At 52.3% G+C, this 19898-nt stretch overlaps 1 protein-coding gene across 2 annotated transcripts; it reads right to left on the bottom strand.

The window, feature by feature from the left end:
• Positions 1-1717: 1717 nt before the first annotated feature.
• Positions 1718-18361, bottom strand: Amotl2 (angiomotin like 2). 2 transcript variants are annotated; one of them, XM_027933858.2, is made up of 10 exons: positions 18166-18361; positions 14692-15466; positions 11727-12042; positions 10694-10838; positions 10227-10319; positions 6795-7090; positions 5755-6062; positions 5057-5274; positions 4471-4647; positions 1718-3577 (listed from the first exon to the last, which is right to left on the bottom strand). In XM_027933858.2, exons 2-10 carry the CDS (start codon positions 15402-15404, stop codon positions 3519-3521), a joined length of 2325 nt encoding a protein of 774 aa, XP_027789659.1. In that variant the 5' UTR covers positions 15405-15466; positions 18166-18361; the 3' UTR covers positions 1718-3518. The 2 variants fall into 2 exon arrangements, with proteins under 2 accessions (XP_027789659.1, XP_071471746.1); XM_071615645.1 differs by lacking the exon at positions 18166-18361 and adding an exon at positions 17513-17593.
• Positions 18362-19898: the final 1537 nt, after the last annotated feature.

The following is a 19898-nucleotide window of genomic DNA, read 5'->3' as shown; positions in this document are numbered from 1 at the left end:
AGAGCCACCCAGGCTCTGGCCAAGGCCCCACCCCTCCACAGATATCCAGACACCTGGGGCAAACACCTTTTTCCCCAGGGTCTGTTCAAATCCACCACAGCCTGCTGCTCCATTGCTCTGTCACTTCTGGCATTTGACTTGGCTACATTTCAAAGTGCATCAAGCAGCCCCCTCTCCAAGCTGATCAATCCAAAGTGAATGAAGAGCTTCAGTGCCTTGTAAGGGCACTAGCCAAAAAGAATGGTGCTCCTTGCATCTTCTTCTGGGATACGTGGCCAGACAAATGTATGCACACATAGCATACATGCCTACACATGTATGGGTACCTTGGAATGGATTTCATCATAACCCAAGGAACTAGGAAGGTGGCTCCTAGCAGACTAGATTCCACAAAAGGCATAAACTCTTCAAAAGCCACTGGCCAAACGTACTGGGTTGGGGTGGTGCTCTGGGCTTACTGCTCTGGGTCTGAGCTGCAACCCCCACCGTCCAGAGCTTTTGGGGGGTGCATGTGGCAGGTAGAGTTGAGTGGGAACCCCCTGCCATAGGACCTGCCATTTTGTTTTGAACACAGAATGTTAGCAGAGGACCAGTGCAGGAGCCAATCATTCAGGCTGCCTTCAGGGACAGCCTGCCTTTCAGGTGAGAAACGTATTTGCACAGCCAAAACCCCAGTCCAGGGCTTGAAGAGAGCAATGCAGCCCTCCATGTTGCCCAGATGGCAGGAAGCAGGCTGGAGGGCTGGGTGATCACCTCATTTGGTAGGGTCCATTGTCATCTGCAAAGTTCCCAGAAAAATTTGGGAGGTTCTGAATTCTTCCACCTGCTTAACTCCATTCCCGTGGGCAGGAAGGTTGGCATAGGTACACCTTCTCTAGGATCGCAGTTTGGTTACTCATCAACATGGCTACAAAGTCCCCATACCTGTCTGAGGATACCTCACCCATGGCCATGGGGTAACTGGTGCTGATACATGCCCCAGAGCCTGTCTGGCTGCCTGATGGTCAGCTTTCTGTCTGCTACCATTGGGAAGAAATCCAAAGATTGAGAATGGTTTTCTTTTTTTGAATCAAAGCAATACACTTTCCCGGGCATTGGAAGTGAGTGATGCTATAACGTAAGAAAGAGGTGCCCAAGAACATGCCACACACATGAACATCCTCTGCATATGTCCAGGCAGACAATAGGCATGGTGCCTGGTTACTTGGATGGGAAGGAAGGTAGGAGTGGGGTTAAGAATGGTAATTTTGGACACAGTGGAGTACTACTCCTACTATATAGTATGGTCAAAGCTACCCAGGGAAGCTACTATCTGACACAGTCTCCTTTCCCTTCCAACATATTTTTTCTTTTTGTATGGAGGACTGGACTCGTGAACACGATCACTGAACCCCATCCTCAGTCCTTTTTTAAATTTTATTTAAATACAGGGTCTCAGTGAGTTGCTTAAGGCCTCGCTAAATTGCTGAGGATGGCTTTGATCAACTCAGCCTCCAGGGCTGCTGGGATTACAGGCCTGAGCCATTGTGCTCAGCCCCTCCCAACACTCTAAGAACTTCCTCTGGAAAAGTCAACCACATCCTCATTCCAACTCTTCTTAAAGCAACTTCACAGAATTCCTAGGACTTCTCTTGGGTTCTTAAAGAGATAGGACCCTGACATGGGTGGCCCTATAAAATCCTTACCCCATTTCCTTCCCTCAGTTCAAACACATCACTCTTCATAAATTTTTTTATTAAAATACTGTTACACCCAGTGGAATGCAGCAGCAATCCTGGTACAGGGTGGCATAACAAAACAGCCATGTTTACATTTAAATATTTATGATAACTTAAACATACAGACACACATCACGGTCTTTGGCAGAAAATGTTCACAGCACAAAAAATACTTTAAAAGAAATACCAAATATTAATCCAAAATATATTAAGTTGTTTTTTTTTTTCCTTTCATGATATTTTTGTTGTTTTTTTTTTTTCCTCTTTTTCTTTTTTTGCTTTGTAAACAATGCACATGAACCAAATGTATTTTTCAGGGGTTAGGGAATTAAAAAAATATGCAATTGTCCAGCAAATGCAAATGTTTAAAAAGATAACTTGGGGAACATGGAAATGAAACAAACACATACAGAACTAAAAAACAAGAAAGGAAAAAAAAAAAGACAAATATTCAAGAACTGAAAACAGTAAAGACAACTGCTAAAACCCACCAATCACTACTGAACTGAATTGGAGGACTTTTAAGACCAAAGTCAAAAATCTCTGCTGCTGCAGGCTGCCATGCGGGACGTTTCACTCTAGTTTCAAAGTATCTGGCCCTGCCTGGGGGCTGCGCATGGGTCACGTGAGGAGCCAGCCTCGTGGGCGCCATTTTGTGATGGAGGCTCCATGTCAAGTCACATCTTGTAGCTCACTGACTAGTCTTCAACAGCACAGTATCCTCTCCCAATCCCTCCAGGTGAGAACAGACAACAGTATGAGAACAAGATAACTCCAGCTTCCTCAGAGAACTGGTGCTGGGTGGGGCCACCTTCATCTACAAGTGGCATGGCAGTTGTCTATGTGTGGTGGCTCATTTCCTCTGGCTCAATTTATAATCAAACTGACAGGATGTCCCAGGGACGGGAGTTGTGGAGCCATTTCAACAGGTTGATGGTGGGGATCCCATGGGCATTTGATACAGGGCTCCAGATGGAAGGACAGGCAGCCAATGTCCCATGAAACAACCAGCATCAAAATCCATGGACCAAGAACTTGAGAAGGAATAACAATTGGGAAGCCAGTCAGAAGTTTTCAGGAACTGTGGCAGCAGGGACAGGGAAACACCACCCCTGAAGACAAATCAGAACCGGCATGCCTCGATTTTCTGTTCCACAAAAAAGGGAATTATTTACAAACTGGAAACTGTCTCCCAGGCCACTCAAATGGCCCCAACCCACTCTTAACTGAGGAGGGATGAGACTGTGGCTTCCACAGGACTCACATCCTCAACAGTCCCCCAAAGACTCAAGGTGCAGCGATCCCAAGATGACAGTGAAGAACTGGAGAGCAGACGAGGTTGGCTGGGACCACACTTAGCCAAAGAACATGGCTGGCTTGATTCATGAACCAGCCCCACTGATGCCCATGGGCAGCTACCCTGGGCAATCAGCCCCCAAAACCAACACATCCCCTCTCCTTCCCTGCCTGAGTGCCAAGTGGCAGGTGGCAGGTCAGAGTGGGCTCAGTTCCTTTCTGGGCTCTTAGTTGCTACCCCAACTGCTAGCCCTGGGCAGCAGGCAGAGGGTGAATCCTTATTCTTCATGGGCAGGGAAGGAGTATGGACTAAGAAGCAGTCTTCTAGGGAGCTGGTCTCTCTCAGCTCCCTTCTCCCCTACAGCACTCCTTCCTGAGCTCTCAGGACCAGATGGTCATTGGATGGGGAAAGCGGGGAAGCAGCAGTTGAAGAAGGAGCTGCTGGAATGGCCAAGGGCAGGGGAGGAGAGGGAGAGGTTGAGGGTCCTCAAGGCCCCACCTCCTTCAGATCAGTATCTCCACCATGTCCGACAAATCCTGGACTCGGGATGTTGCTATGGAGTCTGGGGAGAGACAAGAACATAGGCACATGTTACCAGACTGCTCTTTTAAATTCCTGGTACTTTTTTTTTTTCTCCTTTTGCAACACTGGGGATCTAACCAGAGCCATATGTATGCTAGGCAAATACCACATCCCCAGCCCTTTTCTATTTTTAATTTTTGAGTCAGGGTCTTGCAAAGTTGCTGAGGCTGGCTTTGAACTTGTGATCCTCCAGCCCTTCAGCCCATAACCAGGCCAACCTAGAACAACACTCTGCTGTTTCTCAGCTCTTGGCCCAGACCCCCAGCCTCCAATGGGGAAGTTGCCTTTGTTTCTAACTTTGAACTGGTTGAAGGGCTTGGAGGGAGTCGTGGAGGGCCCTGCAGGAGGGAGGCTGATGCATTCTTTCCATGCCTGTGGTTTTTTTGAGATCATGAGGCACAGGCAAATATGCAAAGGCTAATGTAGAAGGGGAGCCAAAAAAAAAAAAAAAAAAAAAAAGGCATGTTCTCAAGTTTCTCCTTCCTGGACTCTTTTTAAACAGTCTCCTAACTTGAGAGTGCCCTCAGGATAACTTGCCAGGCTTCATTATCTTAGCTATTTAGACTGGCAATGAAATATGTCAGGAAAACCATGAAGGAGGAGATAAAGTGCTTTCTGTCCTGCAGCTTTCTTTCTGATTTTGGATCTGTCTCGAATCAGGGCTTCCGATCCCTCTACTCACATAGCCAACAGTCCTGGTGTTCACACTGAGGTGGGCCAGATGCCTCCTCACCTCTCACTATGAAGGGCTCCCCATGGAGGACAGGTAATGACCAGGAAGGGTCTGGAGAGACGGCCTTGGTGTTCTACTTCATACCCAGTGCACCCTCAGCCCCACCCAGCACAAAAGCCAAGGAGAAATGCGCAGCTCACCCAGAGAGGTTGCCTTTTGGCCACTGCTGAACCCTAGCAGGCCATCGGGCTCTGGTGCCAGGCAGGTAGAGGTGCTGTCTGGCAGGCCATCCGTCTGGGTGCTCCCATCTCTGCTCCCATGTTTGGTATGGGCAGGGAGAGGAGCTGTAGCTGCTGTCTCCTCCGACGGTGCCCTGTCTAGGGGAAAGGAAGGAGATGGATGGTTACTACCTGGCTTATAAGAGGTAGCCTCTATGAAAAACACCCCAAGTGAACAGGACCTACGACACACTGGAGGCTGTACGGATTGCTCATGATTTGCAATAACTCTGATAAGACTAAATAAATGTGAATGGGAGTAACCATCAGGCTGAGTTGGCTACAGATGGTTTTGAAGGGTAGAACCTTCCTTTGTAGAATAAATCTAGAATTTCTGTGGTATCTGATTAGGAAGAGTGGAAAGGGTTTGTATAGAAGATATATGTGCACAGAAAACTCTATTATCCTGACTCCTTTCATCCTTGGTGCAGGGAGGAAAGGTCTGGTAATTTGTGTTGGGACCTGAGAAACCTTCATCTACCCCCCACCCCCAAGAGCCTCCTCTTACCTATAGTCAGCTGGGTGGGGGCATCTGCTTGCCGCTCACTTGATGAAAGTCCTTGCCAGCCCTGGGTCCCTGCTGCTGCAGCCACAAAGATAGATGGCACTGACTTGGCGGGCCGCAGGGAGCCCTGGGGGGCCTTGCCAGGGTCTTTCCTGGACCGCTGCTGAAGGACCTTTATCACTGCATCTTTCTCCAGGATCTGGGCATGGAGCACCTTTAACCTGAGCGGGGAAAGGCCAAGCACCCTCATCAGATCCACAGCCCCAGCGCCTCCCTCCCTACAGCCACGGGGGACCCTCTCTTTTGCATCAGGGACCTGGTGTGAGGCTGCAGATGCCAGCACAGCTCTGCATTTTGACGCTCTAAGCCCAGGCTTGTGAGGCTCTGAGTGCTTTTCACATGGCAAAAGCATGTCATGGGGGTGGGGGTGGGTGGGTCTGGACTCACTGAAGGCAGCAATGATATGACCCTCTCTTGTCCTGAAGGGCAAAGCCCCAGAGAAGGTGGAGAAGCTTAGAGCCTGGATGGTAGCTACCAGCTCCAAGGCCAAGAACTTGGTCTAATATGGAGTCAGCTTAGAAACAGGAGGGCCCACTGAGCTGAGTGGGGACAGAGGCTTATTTACCAGGGATCAAGGACAGGGCAGATTCAGCCACCCCACCCACACCACAGGGCCCGAGCCTGGCCTGCCATTGCCGAACCTGCTTTCCATCTCCTGATGTCTGTGGCCACCTGCAAGCAGGCCCTCATTGAAGCTACTGCTGGGCGAGGGCTGGGGGGAGTGTCGGATGAGAGTAGTGTCCCGCTGGGCAGCTGCGGTGGCGGCAGCATCCATGGCAAACTGCCTCATGGCACGTTCCTCCAAATACTTCTGCTCCCACTTGGTCATGTCGGCCTCCAGCGCCAGGATCTGTTCCTCCTTCTCTCGCAGCTGTTCTGAGAGTCGCAGGGCACTGAGCTCTGGGGAACCACCACTGCTGCCACCACTACTGTGGGTGCCCGTCTGTCTCTGCAGAGAAAGATGCACTGTGGTCAAGGATGGGAGTTGTGGTACAGTAGCTCCTCATCCTCACACAGATGCCACGTGCAACACAGACTCTCCATGCTGCTGTGCCCAGAGAGAGGCAGCACAGATCCCCAAATCCTACCCCTGAATCCTGTGGCCAAGGACCATATAAATGATTCTCTAAACTAGTAGGAACAGGACGGCTATCAATAATCATACTGGCCAGATGTGGTGGCCCATGGGTGTAATCCCATCGGCTAGGGAGGCTGAGGCAGGTGGGTTATAATTCAAAACCAACCTTGGCCACTTAGTGAGACCCTAAGCAGCTTAGACCCTGTCTCAAAATAAAACATAAAAAATTCCCCCTAGCCAGGCATGGTGGCACAGGACAGTAATCCCAACAGGTTGGGAGGCTGAGGCAGGAGGATCAGGATTTCCAAGCCAAACTCTTAGCAAGGTCCTAAGCAACTCAGTGAGACCCGGTCTCTAAATAAAATACAAAAAAAGGGCTGGGGATGGGGCTCAAAGGTGAACTACCCAAGTTCAATCCCCAGTACTAAAAAAAGAAGAGTCGCCCATGCTTGGACTCAGGCCACGTAGCAGAGCCTCTGCTACTTGAGTGAGTGGCCACTGGGTAAAGAGGGTACAAGGATCAGACACAGGTGCGTTCCCAGGAGGCTGAGGCTTCCTCCGATGCTGTCTTAACTCTGCCCGCTGCATGGCTTCGCGGCTCACCTGCTGTGCGCGCAGGGCCTTGAGTTCCTGCTCTAGGCGCGTCCGTAGACGTAGTTCCAGTTGCTCCCGCTTCTCGCAGGCCGCTTGCAGCTGCCCAAGCGCCTGCTGCAGCCGCTCCACCTTCTCCACATAGGCCTGCTTCTTGCGCAGCTCCTCCTCAGCACGCGCTGCACGACCCTGAGCATTGCCCAGAGCCTGTTCCAGCAGCTCCGCACGCCGCCGCTGGTCCTCGATGGCACCGCGCAGCAGCGCCATCTCCCTCTCCAGCTTCTCTTGCTCCTGTTGCTGCTCGTAGCCTGCGGGGAGAAAGAGGGGGCTTGGTCAGTGATGGCAACCACCCTGGCTGGCCCCACTCTCTTGACAGTCCCAAGGAGGTAGGTCCTGTGATGAACCCATTTCACAGGAGGAAACTGAGGCTCAGATGAAGTCAGGAGTAAATGACAGAGTCTGGCTCCAGGACCCCTGCAGGAGTCACCTTTCTACTGGGACAGCCCTAAACACTGCACCTGTGCCAGGTGCCATAATTCACAATTTCCCTTGAGCCTCACGATAACTTGCGGACTTGTGGTAGGAACTGGGATGCCTATGATGTCCTTTTATAGGTGAGAAAATGAAGGCTCTGGGGGACGGTGACATCGTCATCGTTCAAGAAGGAGAATGAAAAAAAAGACAAGAAAACCACTATCTGCCACCCCATGAGCCAGCACACAGGCATCTCATTTCACTAAATTCTCTGAGCAGGACACGTTTTTTCCCCCAACCTAGAGGGGGAGAAACAGAGGAGGGGGACTGGGGCTGCCAGATGGGAATCCAGGCTGGTCTGACTCCAAAAGCCCAGGCTGTGATGTGAGGCATTTGCCCCTACAATGGGCCCCTACATGTCCTTCTGCAGATCCAGGTCTCTCCTGTTGAGTACCACATTTCCTTCCATGTTTTGGGGACCTAGATTTTGGCCAAGGAACACAAACTCTTGCAGCACACTGCAAATGTCTCTGGTTGAAAGATTGGTGTCTGTGGTTCCAGCTATCCTGACTTTTAATGCTGACTGAAGCCTGGGCCAGATCAGAGTCCTCTAGCCATTGTTCTGGGCTTAAATCCACTTCTGTGCACCTGCTGCTTGGGAGTCTCAGGCTGGTCCCCAAGAAATGGGCTCTTCTTACTTTACTGAAGAGCAGGAGGTGGATGGGACCATGGGGCCTGCCTAATGAACCCAAAGGCACTACTATCTCTGGAATAATGAAATTTTCTGCTATCATGGAATTATTCTATATTGTGCGGTCCAAAGCAATGACCACTAGGCCACATGTGGCTATCGAGCGCTTGAAATGGAGCTAGTAAGATGGAAGAACTGAAGGTTTGATTTTAACCCATTTTAAATTTTAGACCTGTGTGACTAAGGACTTGTCATATCAGATCCTCACTACCCCTGTCAAGCAGAAGGGAAGATCCATTGACTCAGGGCCCGTAGGAGGACAGGAAGGTGACAGAGTCAACCCAGGTCAGCTCCTGGTTCACTATAGAATTTTGAAGACTGGGCCCAGGCTGACTGGTCTCATTCTTTGGCTTAGAAAGAAAAAAACTGAAATTGAACTATCCATACTCTTAACACCCAGTAGTGGGGTGGGTGGGGTCAGGCACCGCGGACTGGGACAGTACCTCTTTCTGTTTGGGTCCACAGAGCCCTGTTACTTAGGGTTCACACAAGACCTGCCTTAGTTTGACTAGGAGGTAGAAGTCTATCCCACCTTACAGTCTGAAAACCTGTAAGAGTGAGAGGCAGATGCCCAAGAGGCAGAGCTGGCAGGAGGGCAGGGCCTGATCAGAGGGGTCAGAGGGACAGAGCTGCCAGCTCTATGGCTTGCTTGTGGGTAAAAGCCATTGGAAATGGCAATGGCCACATTTTTGTACTAGTGCTGTCTGACTGCCAGAAAGGTCAACCAGAGCCATCTTCCCTGAGAACTCCGCTGGCCCTGCGGCCCTGGGAAATGCCTATTGTGGGCCAAGAAAAGCTGCCTGTGTCCTTCAGCCCATCACAATCTTTAAGGTTCCTGATGGAGGTGGAAGGCTGGACCTTGGAGGCCAGGAGATGTAGAAGTGCCTGCTAGGTACCCCCACCCCCACTTTCCAGTCTCCTTTTTCTCCCTTTGTGATCGGCCCTGCCTCCAAGGGCCATGCAGGGGGTGGGGGCAGCCAGGAGCGGAACAGCCCAGTGGCTCTGGAATGCCAGGCATCCAGGTCACCCGCTGCTGTGAGATTAATGGCTCCAGTGAGAAGCCAAGAACAGCCTGGCTCCCTAGCTCCCCGGGGAGCGGAAGCGCCTCCTGCCTGCCTCCCCCCACCCTCCTCCTTTACAGGCTTCCAGAAACTGGCCTTTCTTTGGCTGAGCCAGGCCCCAAAAGTCAGCCCTCCCTTCCCTACAGGGCACTCCTCATCTGCCTGGCCCTGTCACGGACACTCTCCCAAGGGCAACCCCCCCCTTCCTTTTCTCCCTCCACTCCTCTCTAGAGAGAGGTAGCCACCGCCACCTCACTTTGCCTGCCTATAAGGGCAGGTGTAGCCTGGCCTGCCTCAAGCTCCCCAAACCCTTGATGCCTTCAGTGGCTTCTCCATGCACCTCCAGGGGAGCCATCTAATGGCTTCTTCACCTCTGGCTCTCTATTCCACCCCTGAGATCCCCAGAAGCCCCCCCAGTTAGGCCTCCTGATCCAGGGATCTCCTGATCAGTCTCCTGAATCATGAACACTTCTGAATGTATGGGAATCTGTTCCTCTGTTAAGCTCATGGCTTCTCTCCGGACCTCCCATGCCAATTCCTGGGCCTGCTCACACCCTCTGCTAAACACCTGTCAGGTGCTTAGCCCACTTCTGCTAATGAACAAATGAATGAATGAAGGGATGGATGGGGTAGTCAATGAACTCATCATTCAAGGATGCACGGCCTTCCTCCTTTACAGAGAAGCCTCCAGAACCCCTTTAGACTGTTGGCTCCCTTGCTATGGATGCTCTCCACCATCCTCCCCAGCTTCTCATTCCCATCAAGCACTCCCAAACTTTCTGCTGCCTGGGACTCCCTGAAAACCTCAGACTGTTCATTTTCCTTCATCCTACTGTGACCAGAGCAATCCTGTATCCCCTACTGCCCAATGCACCCGCAAATGCTGACCAACACTGCAATGATGGTCAGTACCATAGCTCAGCAAACCGCAACTTCCCTCTTGTCCTTCCCAATAAACAGAGATCCAGATCTTATTCTTCTATGGAAGCCACCCTCTCTCCCATTCGTTTAGCGTTGGGCAAAAAGTAGCCATTTAATAAACTTGTGCCCAAAGTACTGTTTTGCAAGGGAAAGGACCAACCCTCTCTCTCCATCCAAGAGATCAATGGTGCCATTGCCTGCATATTGGTTAGGCTTCTTAGGGAGACCACTACTTACTCTGAGCAAGCAGCTTGGCCACCATGTCCTGACTGCCGGCTTGGGCCTCCTGTGTCTTGCTCGCCAGGCGGCGGTTTGCAGACTCCAATCTCTCTGTTTTAAGCGAAGGAAAGATGTTTCGGTATTAGGTGATGCTGCTTGCTTTGGGTTTTCCCTGGGGTTCTTTTCTCTGTGAGGCTGCATCCTCTGGGCTGGGAATGGGCTCATAAGGACCTGCTGTGGCTCACTGTTCACAGTTCCAGCTCAACTCAGGTCCCAATAAGAAGGGAGCACCCTCTCAGAGGTCATGATCTGGGCCATATGGTGAGAACTCCATAAGGAATTCCAAAACCCAGAACACAGAGACAAGAATCTCTCCATAAGGGTGGCCCCCCAAGAGTCTCACCCTGACACTTATGTTTGCAGAGAATACAGATTATGAAGACTCCCCTGGAGCAGAGGGCCCAAAGACTCTCCCCAGCCCTCACCTCTAAGATCGCGGTTGAAATCCTGTAGCCGCCTCATTTCACTATCCATCTTGTTCCTCATGGTCTTCTCCAGGGCCTCACGCTTGGAAGAGGCCCTTGTCAGACTCTCATGAGCCTCTGAGAGCTGCTGGATCTCACTCTCCAGCTGCAAGGGACAGACAGCAAGCTGAAGGAAGGGGAGGGATCCCAGGAGCCATCCCAGGCTGGAGATTGGCAGCACTTTCCATTAGAAAAGGGGAGAGATGACAGGGCAAAGAACAGGAGCTCCAGATGGCTCCGGTGGGATGGTCAGAAGCCTGCAGCCTCCCGAGGTGGACCAGACTACTGGGACCACAGTAGGTTCCCATCTGCTGCCCCAAGGACCAGAGGCTGAATGAACCCAGCTTTTCTGTGCCCATCATTCAGTGAGAAGCATTTTTCTGAGCAAAGGGTCAGGAGCGGGCATGTTCTGGGTGGATCAACAGGACACCAAAGGGCAGTCATGGGAGCCTGAGGCTATCTGTTAAAACTGAACTTTGGTGCACAGTGGTAAACTTCCACTAAAGACCAGAGCCTGAGCTGCCTCTGTCTGGAATATCTGCCCCTGAAGTGGCCCCATCCAAGCCAAGGGCTAGCCTGGGCCCGGCTGCCCCTCCCACTTGGCTGCCACAGGTCCCGCACGTGTTCCTAGCTGGCTTGCCATGCCAACAAGTGGCTTTTTTTCCCCAAGAGGAGGGGTTTTCTCTTTGGCCTAGAACAGACTGGCTGTTGTGTGGGGGACACAAAGGGCTCTCTGTGGGAGGTGTCTGCGGGAGGGGTGTGTGCAGGGCAAGGGTGCAGGGGGCTGGTGAATGAGCTCTTTCTAACTGCCACTGGCCAGCAACTGCACATGCTCCAGGCTGGAGTCAGCTTGGGGGGGTGCATGAGGAGTGAAAGGGGGTGGGGGAATGGAAGGATGGAGAGAAATCCAACCAGACCCAGGCTTTCAGGATCCTATCTCCCTTTGCACTGCCCACTCCCCAGCTAGACCCCCAGGGTCCCTGGCAGGGCCTACCTTCTCAATGCGGCCTGCCTTCTCTGCTGAGCTCTCCAGCTCCCTCTGCAGCCTCTCGTTATCCCTCTGTAACCTGGCATTCTCCCTCAGCACGGCCTCCATCTGGGCAAGGTGGGCACTGCCCGAGGTGGCTGACGAGGCTTGGGCACTCGCTGGTCCTCCCACCCCAGGTGGATTGGCAGAGCCCAAGGGTCCATGACCAAGGGCGGCTGGATGAGGGGGTGGGGGCGGGGAGTGCTCCTGGGGCTGCTGCAGGTACTGGTACTGCTGTTGCTGCTGCTGGAGGAACACGGGAGGTACCTGGGCCTGCAGGATCCTGGAGAAACAGAAGAGACGATGCTCAGAGACTATACCTATATTAATAAGTGACCAATATGACTGCTGATTGTTACACAGCCTCTCAGTGTTAGCAGAAACCAGTGGGGAAGGCTTTTTCCAAATGATGTCTGCCTGAACTCTCAAGAGCCAAAGAAGAGGGCTGGAGGGATTAATGCAGGATGGTGCTTTGTGTCTTTCCTCACTGAGGTCAGGGCTTTGGGGATCAGCCTAAGCAATCCCGGGCCTCCTAAGCAACCAGTGCTTAAGTGAGGCACCATTAAAAAATGCAGCCTAGATCCTCCTAATCTATACAAGGTTCTTTTGAGGTCTGGAGGCCACCGTGATCATGACTGAGTACGTAGCCTTTCAGACCCTGGGGCCACTTGGTGGTGGGTCCTAGCAGCTACTCTGTGTTTGTTATAAGCTGCCCCTTTCAGGACTGCCAAAGCAGCACATTCAAGTTTTCTATTTCAGGGCCTGTAATACCACCCCCGCAAACACTGAAAACATTTTTAGAAGACTCCAGTTAATGGTTAGACAAGACAGATTGCAGGATAAGAGTCTGATGAATAGATGTTCAAATCACAGCTCCTGCCATTTGACCCTTGGCAAGTGCCTCTACCCCATGGCATTGCCATTCCTCTGCTAATCACCAAGGTCTCCAGACCCACAGGTAAGGCCTAGCAGGGTGCTGCTACTCCCATAATGGAAGTTCATTCCCACCTCTCCTAATGGGGACTCAGCTCACTCAATTTAAAGAATGAGGGGCCATCTCTGGACTAGTATGGTGGGTGAGTTCAGGGACAATGCTCTACTGGCCTCTGGCACTGGTATAACATCAACCTCAGGGCTGCATGTTGAGGGGAGGAACAAAAAGCCAGAGGGTCTTTCTAGAGCTTTAGGGTTCCCACTGTCACAACTACTTCAGTTTCACAAAGACTTTTCCAAATTCCAGAAGCCCTGAAATCTACTCCAGGTCCATCTCCTCAGCCCTCATGCCCAGCCCTCCAGCCTGTGACTCCTCCCGCGGCTAAAATTCCTGACCCAGCTCCCAACAAATAGTCTTCATCTGATCAGCTACAAAAGAGAGGGCAGTGGGCATGTTTCTCTTACTACTTAAAGTGGGGCTTCCAGTGAGAACTGGCCAGAAGGTCTCCACTGTGAAGTCCAAACTCTCTCTGCTACATGTGGCTAGTTCTCAAGGTGGCTTCAGAGCTTGCTGCCCTCCGCACCAGGCAGGGTAGACACATTCTTTGGAGATGACTTAGCTCCAAGAAAGAATAGCCTTCACACTTGCATTCCCTGCCCCTTGTCCCCCCTCCCCACCCCATGTCTTTTTGTTCTCCTGCAAATAGTCAATTTCCTTGCCCGAGATATTATCTTTTCCTGACAGGGGTTCAATAGGGCTGGTCCAAAAGAAGAAACCACGACTCAGCTTCCGATACTCTTCCTGATCGGTCCTGAGAAGGGAGATAAGGTGGGAGTCTGGATGGGGTGGAGGCTGGAGAGAAACCAAGAGACTCCATCCTCTGGTTCCTCCATACCAGCAACATCACGTCACTCATTTCTCGAGAGCAAGGAAAGGCCAAATGGTGGGAAAGGGGGTGACTAAATGAAGACTCAGCAAGAATGAAGAGAACCAGACTTTGACCTTCAGCCACCAGGAGGAAGAAAGTTACTAATCCATGGGGCATCTCTGGTGGGGGTTCCTGGACCCTCCTGGGTAGAGATGCAGGAGTGAGGGCTGGCTTCTCAGGACCAGGTGAGATGACCAAGGCAGAGCCTTCTATCTAAAACCTGTATTTCTGCAATCATCTGGCTTCCTGCCTCCACTCTCTGCACAGCCATTTATTACCCATGTATGTGCCTTTTTAAGATAAATCACATCCTCTAATGGTTTCTCTTCACACTCAAAATCAAACTCTTAAGTTGCTACCCTGACCTGGCTCCTCTCCTGAGCCACCACCACACAAAGGAGCTCACCTGGACCCAGCATCCTCTCCCATTGGAGGCTGCAGGCACAGGGAACAAAAAAAAAAAAAAAAAAAGAAATGAAAAAGCAGAGACAAGACAGCTGACAGCTGTCAAGGTGGCCACCTGGTTCTTACAATCTCATTAGGAGCCCCTCCCAATAATCATAGCAAGCATGTTTTTAAAACACCTTCTAGGGGCTGGGGATATAGTTCAGTTGGTAACAGCGCTTGCCTTGCATGCACAAGGCCCTAGGTTCTATTCCCCAGCACTACCAAAAATATGTATATAAAACAACTTCAGGGGAGGTCTCACCTTTCTGTTTAACTTAGGGAGAGTTCAGCAATGATTGCCATTCTCTGTCTCTGGGAAATTCTGAAATCTCACCTTTAACTTCTGCTACAATTCAAATCCTCTGGGAACCCTACTTACTTGAAGATTACAGCTAAGCAGGTGTCTGAGTCTAGGCAATGCTCCTCTGAACTTCTTATGTGACCTTGGCTAAGTTCTCTTTTCCTTCAGCCACTGGCTCTCCCTTCTCAAGAAGGAGGGATTAGATCAGGAGCTGGGGTGGGTGGGGAAGCTCAGACCCAAGGTGTGATCTTGAGACTCTCCAGCCTTGGAGAGTACCCTGGAAGAATGCCAAGATTTGAAAGAGCAGGATGGGGGTTGTTACCTGACTTCCGCATGCTGAAAGTGTGGGCTGTTGCGGGCTCGATACCTCGGGTCAGTGACAGCAGTGGTCTCGTGGGCCAGCACAACATGTGGGTACTGAGGTGGGGGCCCACGGGGCTCTGGGCCCTCAGCAGGGGAGCCCCTGGGTGGGGGACCCTGTTGGCTGCGCGCCAGCTGTGGGAAGCTGTGGGAGGAGCTCATGTGGCTGGGGGCCCGGGCTCCATTTCTCTCCAGGGACAGCTGCAGGAGCCTTTCACTCAGGGAGCGCACGTGCCCATGCCGCAGCTCCCGCAGAGCTTCATCCTGCCGCCGGGTGCCTCCTGGGGCCCCGCGAGGATCCCGGTCCCCGACCTGCGGGCGAGACCCCGCCTGCTGGGCGGCATAGTACTGAGAGTGGGCTTTGGCCTCCTCATAGGTGGGCAGCTCTTCGCCCTTGCTGGGCTGTGAGCACAGCCGGTAGAAGGTGTTCTCTGCCAGGTGGGTTTCACCACCCTGGTGCTCCTGGCCCTGGGGCTCTTGCCTAGTGGCCTGTTGGAGCCCCTGATTGTCCTCAGGTGCCAAGATCTCCAGGGAGCCCCCAGCTGCAGCCCCACCCCGCAGGGCCTGCTGTTGGATGGCCAGCAGTGTGCGTGTCTCCGCCAGGTTGCCGTAGCGCAGCTGCTCCTGGATGAGGCGGTGCAGGACTGTCCCTGAGGAATCTTCCAGCGTCCTCATGTTTCTTTGGCTTGCACACACCTGCCTAGACAATGGCCAGCAGGCACCTGGCCCCAGAGCACCTGGCAAGAGAGACAGAAGAGCATTCAGTGGGAGCATGTGAGAAAGGGGAGGGCTTTTCATTATAGCAGGTTGAAAGCACAATGGTAAAGAATAAGGCTGGGATGGGAAGGTTGCATGCAAGCCTGGGTCCAAGTGCTAACGCTGCCACCTATGGATTAAAGCAAGTCACTTAACCCCTGAGCCTCAGTTTCTTCCTTTAAAAGGGGGGGGGGGAGGGGCTGGGGATGTGGCTCAGCGGTAAAGTGCTCCCCAGCATGTGCAAGGTTCGATCCTCAGCATCACATTTAAATAAATAAAATAAAGGTATTGGGTCCAACAACAACTAAAAATTATTTGAAAAAGCAAATATTGCTTGCTCAGGGAGTTGAGAATGAATAGAGGCACTGACTACTGAGTTTCCAGAACACTGTAAATCCTTGGCAAGGTCATCATTGTAATGATATTCATGAAGACCTACTAAGCCTAGAGAATACAACAGAAACCCACAGGGTAATCTAGCAGGAACCTCAGCTCCTGCAGTCAGGGTCCTGTCAAACAGTCTGAAGGACAACTCCAGACGGATCCAACCACTGAGCTGTTACTAGGAGTAAACAGGGGCCCTAGTTTTTGACACATGATTTAAAAAAAAAAAATCCACATAGCTCAGTAGAAGCCTTAGGCAAACAGCCGCCAGGACCCTCTAAGCCCAGCTTTGTCACAATCTACTACACTCTATCCTCCCCCCAGCCATCTTCCCTCTGCCCTCATTGTTCCTGAATCAGAGAGCTCTTAGGATAGACTCTAGGCTCTACTTCATCAAGAGCTGCTGATAAAATTAATCTTGGACTCTTTGTCACAGAAGACCTTGGCAGTCTGTTGGTAGTTCTACAAGAGGGAGAACCTGTATCTAGGCCAGAGAATAAGGGATGGGGGTGGGGGAGGCTACAGAACAATAGGACAATGGTTTGGTGAGATAAAGCCAAAAGGTGCTACCCAGCAGGTTGGTCACCTGCTCACAGTTACTGCAAGGGAGTCAGTGTTAAGAAAGAATGGTATGGTGTCTTTGATTTTTTTCCCCAATTTGCTCCTTGGAAAAGCCCCCATTGGTCCTCTAGGGACATAGGGGATGATCACTCAATATCTTTGTTGACATCAGTAACAATTACTTGAGCCAATTGGAGAGGGAGAGGGAGAGGGGAAGGTCTTTGTTACAGAGACCTGGGGCTGGAGACTGAGCCCAAAATCTAGGGAGATCATATCCAAGGAAAGTGTTCCCTTCTAAACCTGGGCTCCTTCCTAGTGGCTCATAGCCTGGAAGGCTGCCTGCCTCCCTCACCCAGCTTCCTTTCCACAGACTCCTCCAACACAAACCTCTAAACTGGGATTCAGAGAAAACCAAACAAACTGCACTGCCACAGGTACTGTGGAAGGGCAACCAGGGAATGTAGCCTCTCCTCCCGCACAAAACTAGCTCCAGTGCCTTGTCTGGGCTTGGCAGAACAGCCATTCCCAATTCACTCCCCAACTCCCAGGATTCCAGCTGCCCAGAGCTGGTAGTGGGAGACCAGTCTGGAGGACACCTAGGTACCCATGCTTCCTGGCACCCAACTCTCCTCCCCGGATGTTTAAGACTACAGAGAGTTACCAGAGGCAAAACAAGCCAACAGGAGTCAGTTCACATGGAGTTTCGCCTGTGAGGCATTTCCTAAGTTAATCACTATCTGAGCTGACTCCTGCTGAGAAGGATCGGGGAGCGGCTAGAAGGAATGCAGAACCTTCCCCACAGATTCCAGACGCGCCAACAATGTGCCTGAACTGGACGCAAGGAAAATCTCCGAGGCCTCTTATCGCCAATTTGTCTCGGAGATGCACAACCTTTCAGATACCTAAAAGCTCAACCGTTATTAAAACCTGCTTCCCTTACCCGAACCCTGCACCCCTGAGGTGCTAGAGCGCTGTGCTCTCGGCAAGCCTCCTTTGAAAGCAAGCACGCGGCTTCACTCTCGCCAAAGGAACCAAAGCCAGTCTCTAAATCAGATCGCACCCGACCAGGGCTCCCAACCTACCCCGACCCTAGGCGGACCACAAGCACCGGTAGCCGCCCCGAGAGCCTAGGGCGAGCGGGCGAGGGCAGTCCGCAGCCAGGAGAGGTCTTTAAGCGTCGCGGGTCCGCCTCCCTTCCTCCCTCCCCAGCCCTCTTTGTTTTCCAAATACTCCAGCGCTGACGTCACCGGGCTGGACAGCAGACTGCATTCTTTCTAAGTGAGAGCCAGTTCGTGGCTCCAAAGAGGATTTTCCAAGGAAGACAAAGAGGAATTCTTGGGCTAGTTGGGGGCAGACACCTGTACCCCCTCACCTAACCAAATCGGCTGCCAAGGCCCTGCAACCTTGATTTCCAAGGACCTTGATTTGCAAGAGGACCTTGCAACCCCTTCTGCGCCCCCCCCCCCCACTGGACCCCCGACCAAAATACCGACCCCGCGGCTCCCCAGAGTCTGCCCCCTTTTTCCAGCCTCCAGGGATCCACGCATCTTCAAGAGACCTCCCATCCGCCCAAAGCGCACGGCGCAGCGCTCTCCAGGTGTACTTGGACTTTGCGGCTGCCTCGAAAGAGCGCCCTGAGGACGCCGGGTCCCGGAAAAGGCCGGGCTGCACCCGGACTCAGGCTCGATCGGCCGGCCCCACGCAGTCCCTGGAAGCACCCAGCGGCCTTCCTTACCGCTGAGACCAGCTGGTGCCCGCCGCGGTCAGAACAGACGTCCCAGCCCGACTCCGCTCAGCTGCACAGCGGAGGTGCGCACTAGTCGGTGGCGCCGACGCTCTGTGCCGGTCGGGCTCCAGCGCGCAGCCCCAGGGTCGGCCCGCGCTGGAGGCGGCTGCTATGCCAGGAATGTGAGAGTTTCAGGTTCCCCCTCGGGATCAAAGCGAACCACAAATAACCTCTCTGCGCGCCGCCCTCCTCCGCCCTCCGCCTCCTCCCGCTCCCCCGCCCGGCCCCCGCCTTCCTCCCGGGAGGCGGCGCTGCGGGCTGGGCGCAGGGCTGGCCGCTGAGCTCCGCTCCCCCGCCGCCCCGGGCCCCCGCCGCCGCGCTCGGCCCTCTCCCCCTGCTCCGCCGTCTGAGCTGCTGGGGTCGATTTAATCCAACTCGGCCCATCACGCCCCCACTTCTTCCCCGCCCTCCTTAGCCGTCATCCCTAAAGCCTTCGACTGGAAGCCACGCTAGGATGTGCACCCCGAATCTCGGGGATGCTGAGGGAGGGGTGCTCCGAGCGTTGTTTTTTTTTGGGGGGGGGTTAGGCTACAAAGACGTCCACATCCAGTCCATTTGGACCGTACCGGGGCAAAGAGATGATTCTGTTTCCAGTGGCGAGCCTCTCCCCTCACCCCCTCTGTTTTCACCCCCAGCGGCAACCTTTGAATTGCACTTTTATTGTTTACAAACACCTTCGCCAGTTCTTCAGACCAGTCTCCCCAGGAAGTGTGAATCTGGGTTGAGAAATCCGGTGAATTCGAGCCACCTACCCAAATGAATCACCCTCTGTTGAGCATTCTGTCCAACTCTTCTAAGGTAGTAATCGGCGCCCCTTTAAGCATGCCGCCACCCGCTTTTTACTGACATCATTCTGCCCTCCCATGTGACGATGCAAGTTTATCATTCTTGTCATAAATGAGGAAACTAAGGCCGAGAGAGGTTAAACATCTTACCTAGGGTCCCACAGAGAGTCACTGATGAAGCCATCTCCCTTCTTCACCCACCTGAATCAGGATTCACTAGATGAACAGGGCAAGCCCTGAGACTTCTCCTCTCTCCACCTGCCCTCTCCCTGTTCCAGTCTCTTCTTTCTTCTTTCACCTCTTTCCACACCCCTGCTGGCCAGGGACTCTCCCTTGTGCCTACTTCTTTGACTCCTGCTCTTTCTCATCTACTTGGAAACTTCTTTGCCCCCAGCCCCTTCCTCCCCTATATAGCCACCAGGCTGTGAGGTGGAGAACACCTTCTTCCCAAAACCTATTCTGATAGGGTCACATGCACCTTCCTCCCTACCTCCACAGCTCCTCGGGCCATTCCTGAGTCCTGACCACACTGGGCCTCTCCATAGGTTCCTGAGATGAGGGTGGGGTGGAGAGACGACAGTCTCAGAACACCAGGAGGGTCTGGGCTGATCACTATCTCTGGCTGGGCCCTCCCCTCCTCCCCTCAGCATGGGGTTTGTAATTCCTAGACTTTTCTGGAGGGAACCAGGGACAAGGAAACTTTGCAAGCTCAATAGCCAAGGACATTCTTTTTTTTTAATTTCAAGATACTTTATTTACTTTTTTTTTTTAGAGAGAGAATTTTTTTTATTTTTTTATTATTAGTTGTTCAAAACATTACAAAGTTCTTGACATATCATATTTCATACATTTGATTCAAGCGGATTATGAACTCCCATTTTTACCCTATGTACATAT

Source organism: Marmota flaviventris, chromosome 8 (genome assembly GCF_047511675.1).
Source record: "Marmota flaviventris isolate mMarFla1 chromosome 8, mMarFla1.hap1, whole genome shotgun sequence".
Lineage (NCBI taxonomy): Eukaryota > Metazoa > Chordata > Mammalia > Rodentia > Sciuridae > Marmota > Marmota flaviventris.
Note: the sequence above shows the minus strand (reverse complement) of the source record. Positions and strands in the feature narration are given on the sequence as shown.

Excerpts from the sequence above, each read along its gene's own strand:
- Amotl2 (XM_027933858.2), bottom strand. The coding sequence starts at position 15,404 with ATGAGGACGCTGGAAGATTCCTCAGGGACAGTCCTGCACCGCCTCATC. Across the intron at positions 10,839-11,726 it reads AGGCAGGCCGCATTGAGAAG|CTGGAGAGTGAGATCCAGCA; the intron begins GTAGGCCCTGCC and ends TGTCCCTTGCAG. Across the intron at positions 5,275-5,754 it reads CATCAGGAGATGGAAAGCAG|GTTAAAGGTGCTCCATGCCC; the intron begins GTTCGGCAATGG and ends TTCCCCGCTCAG.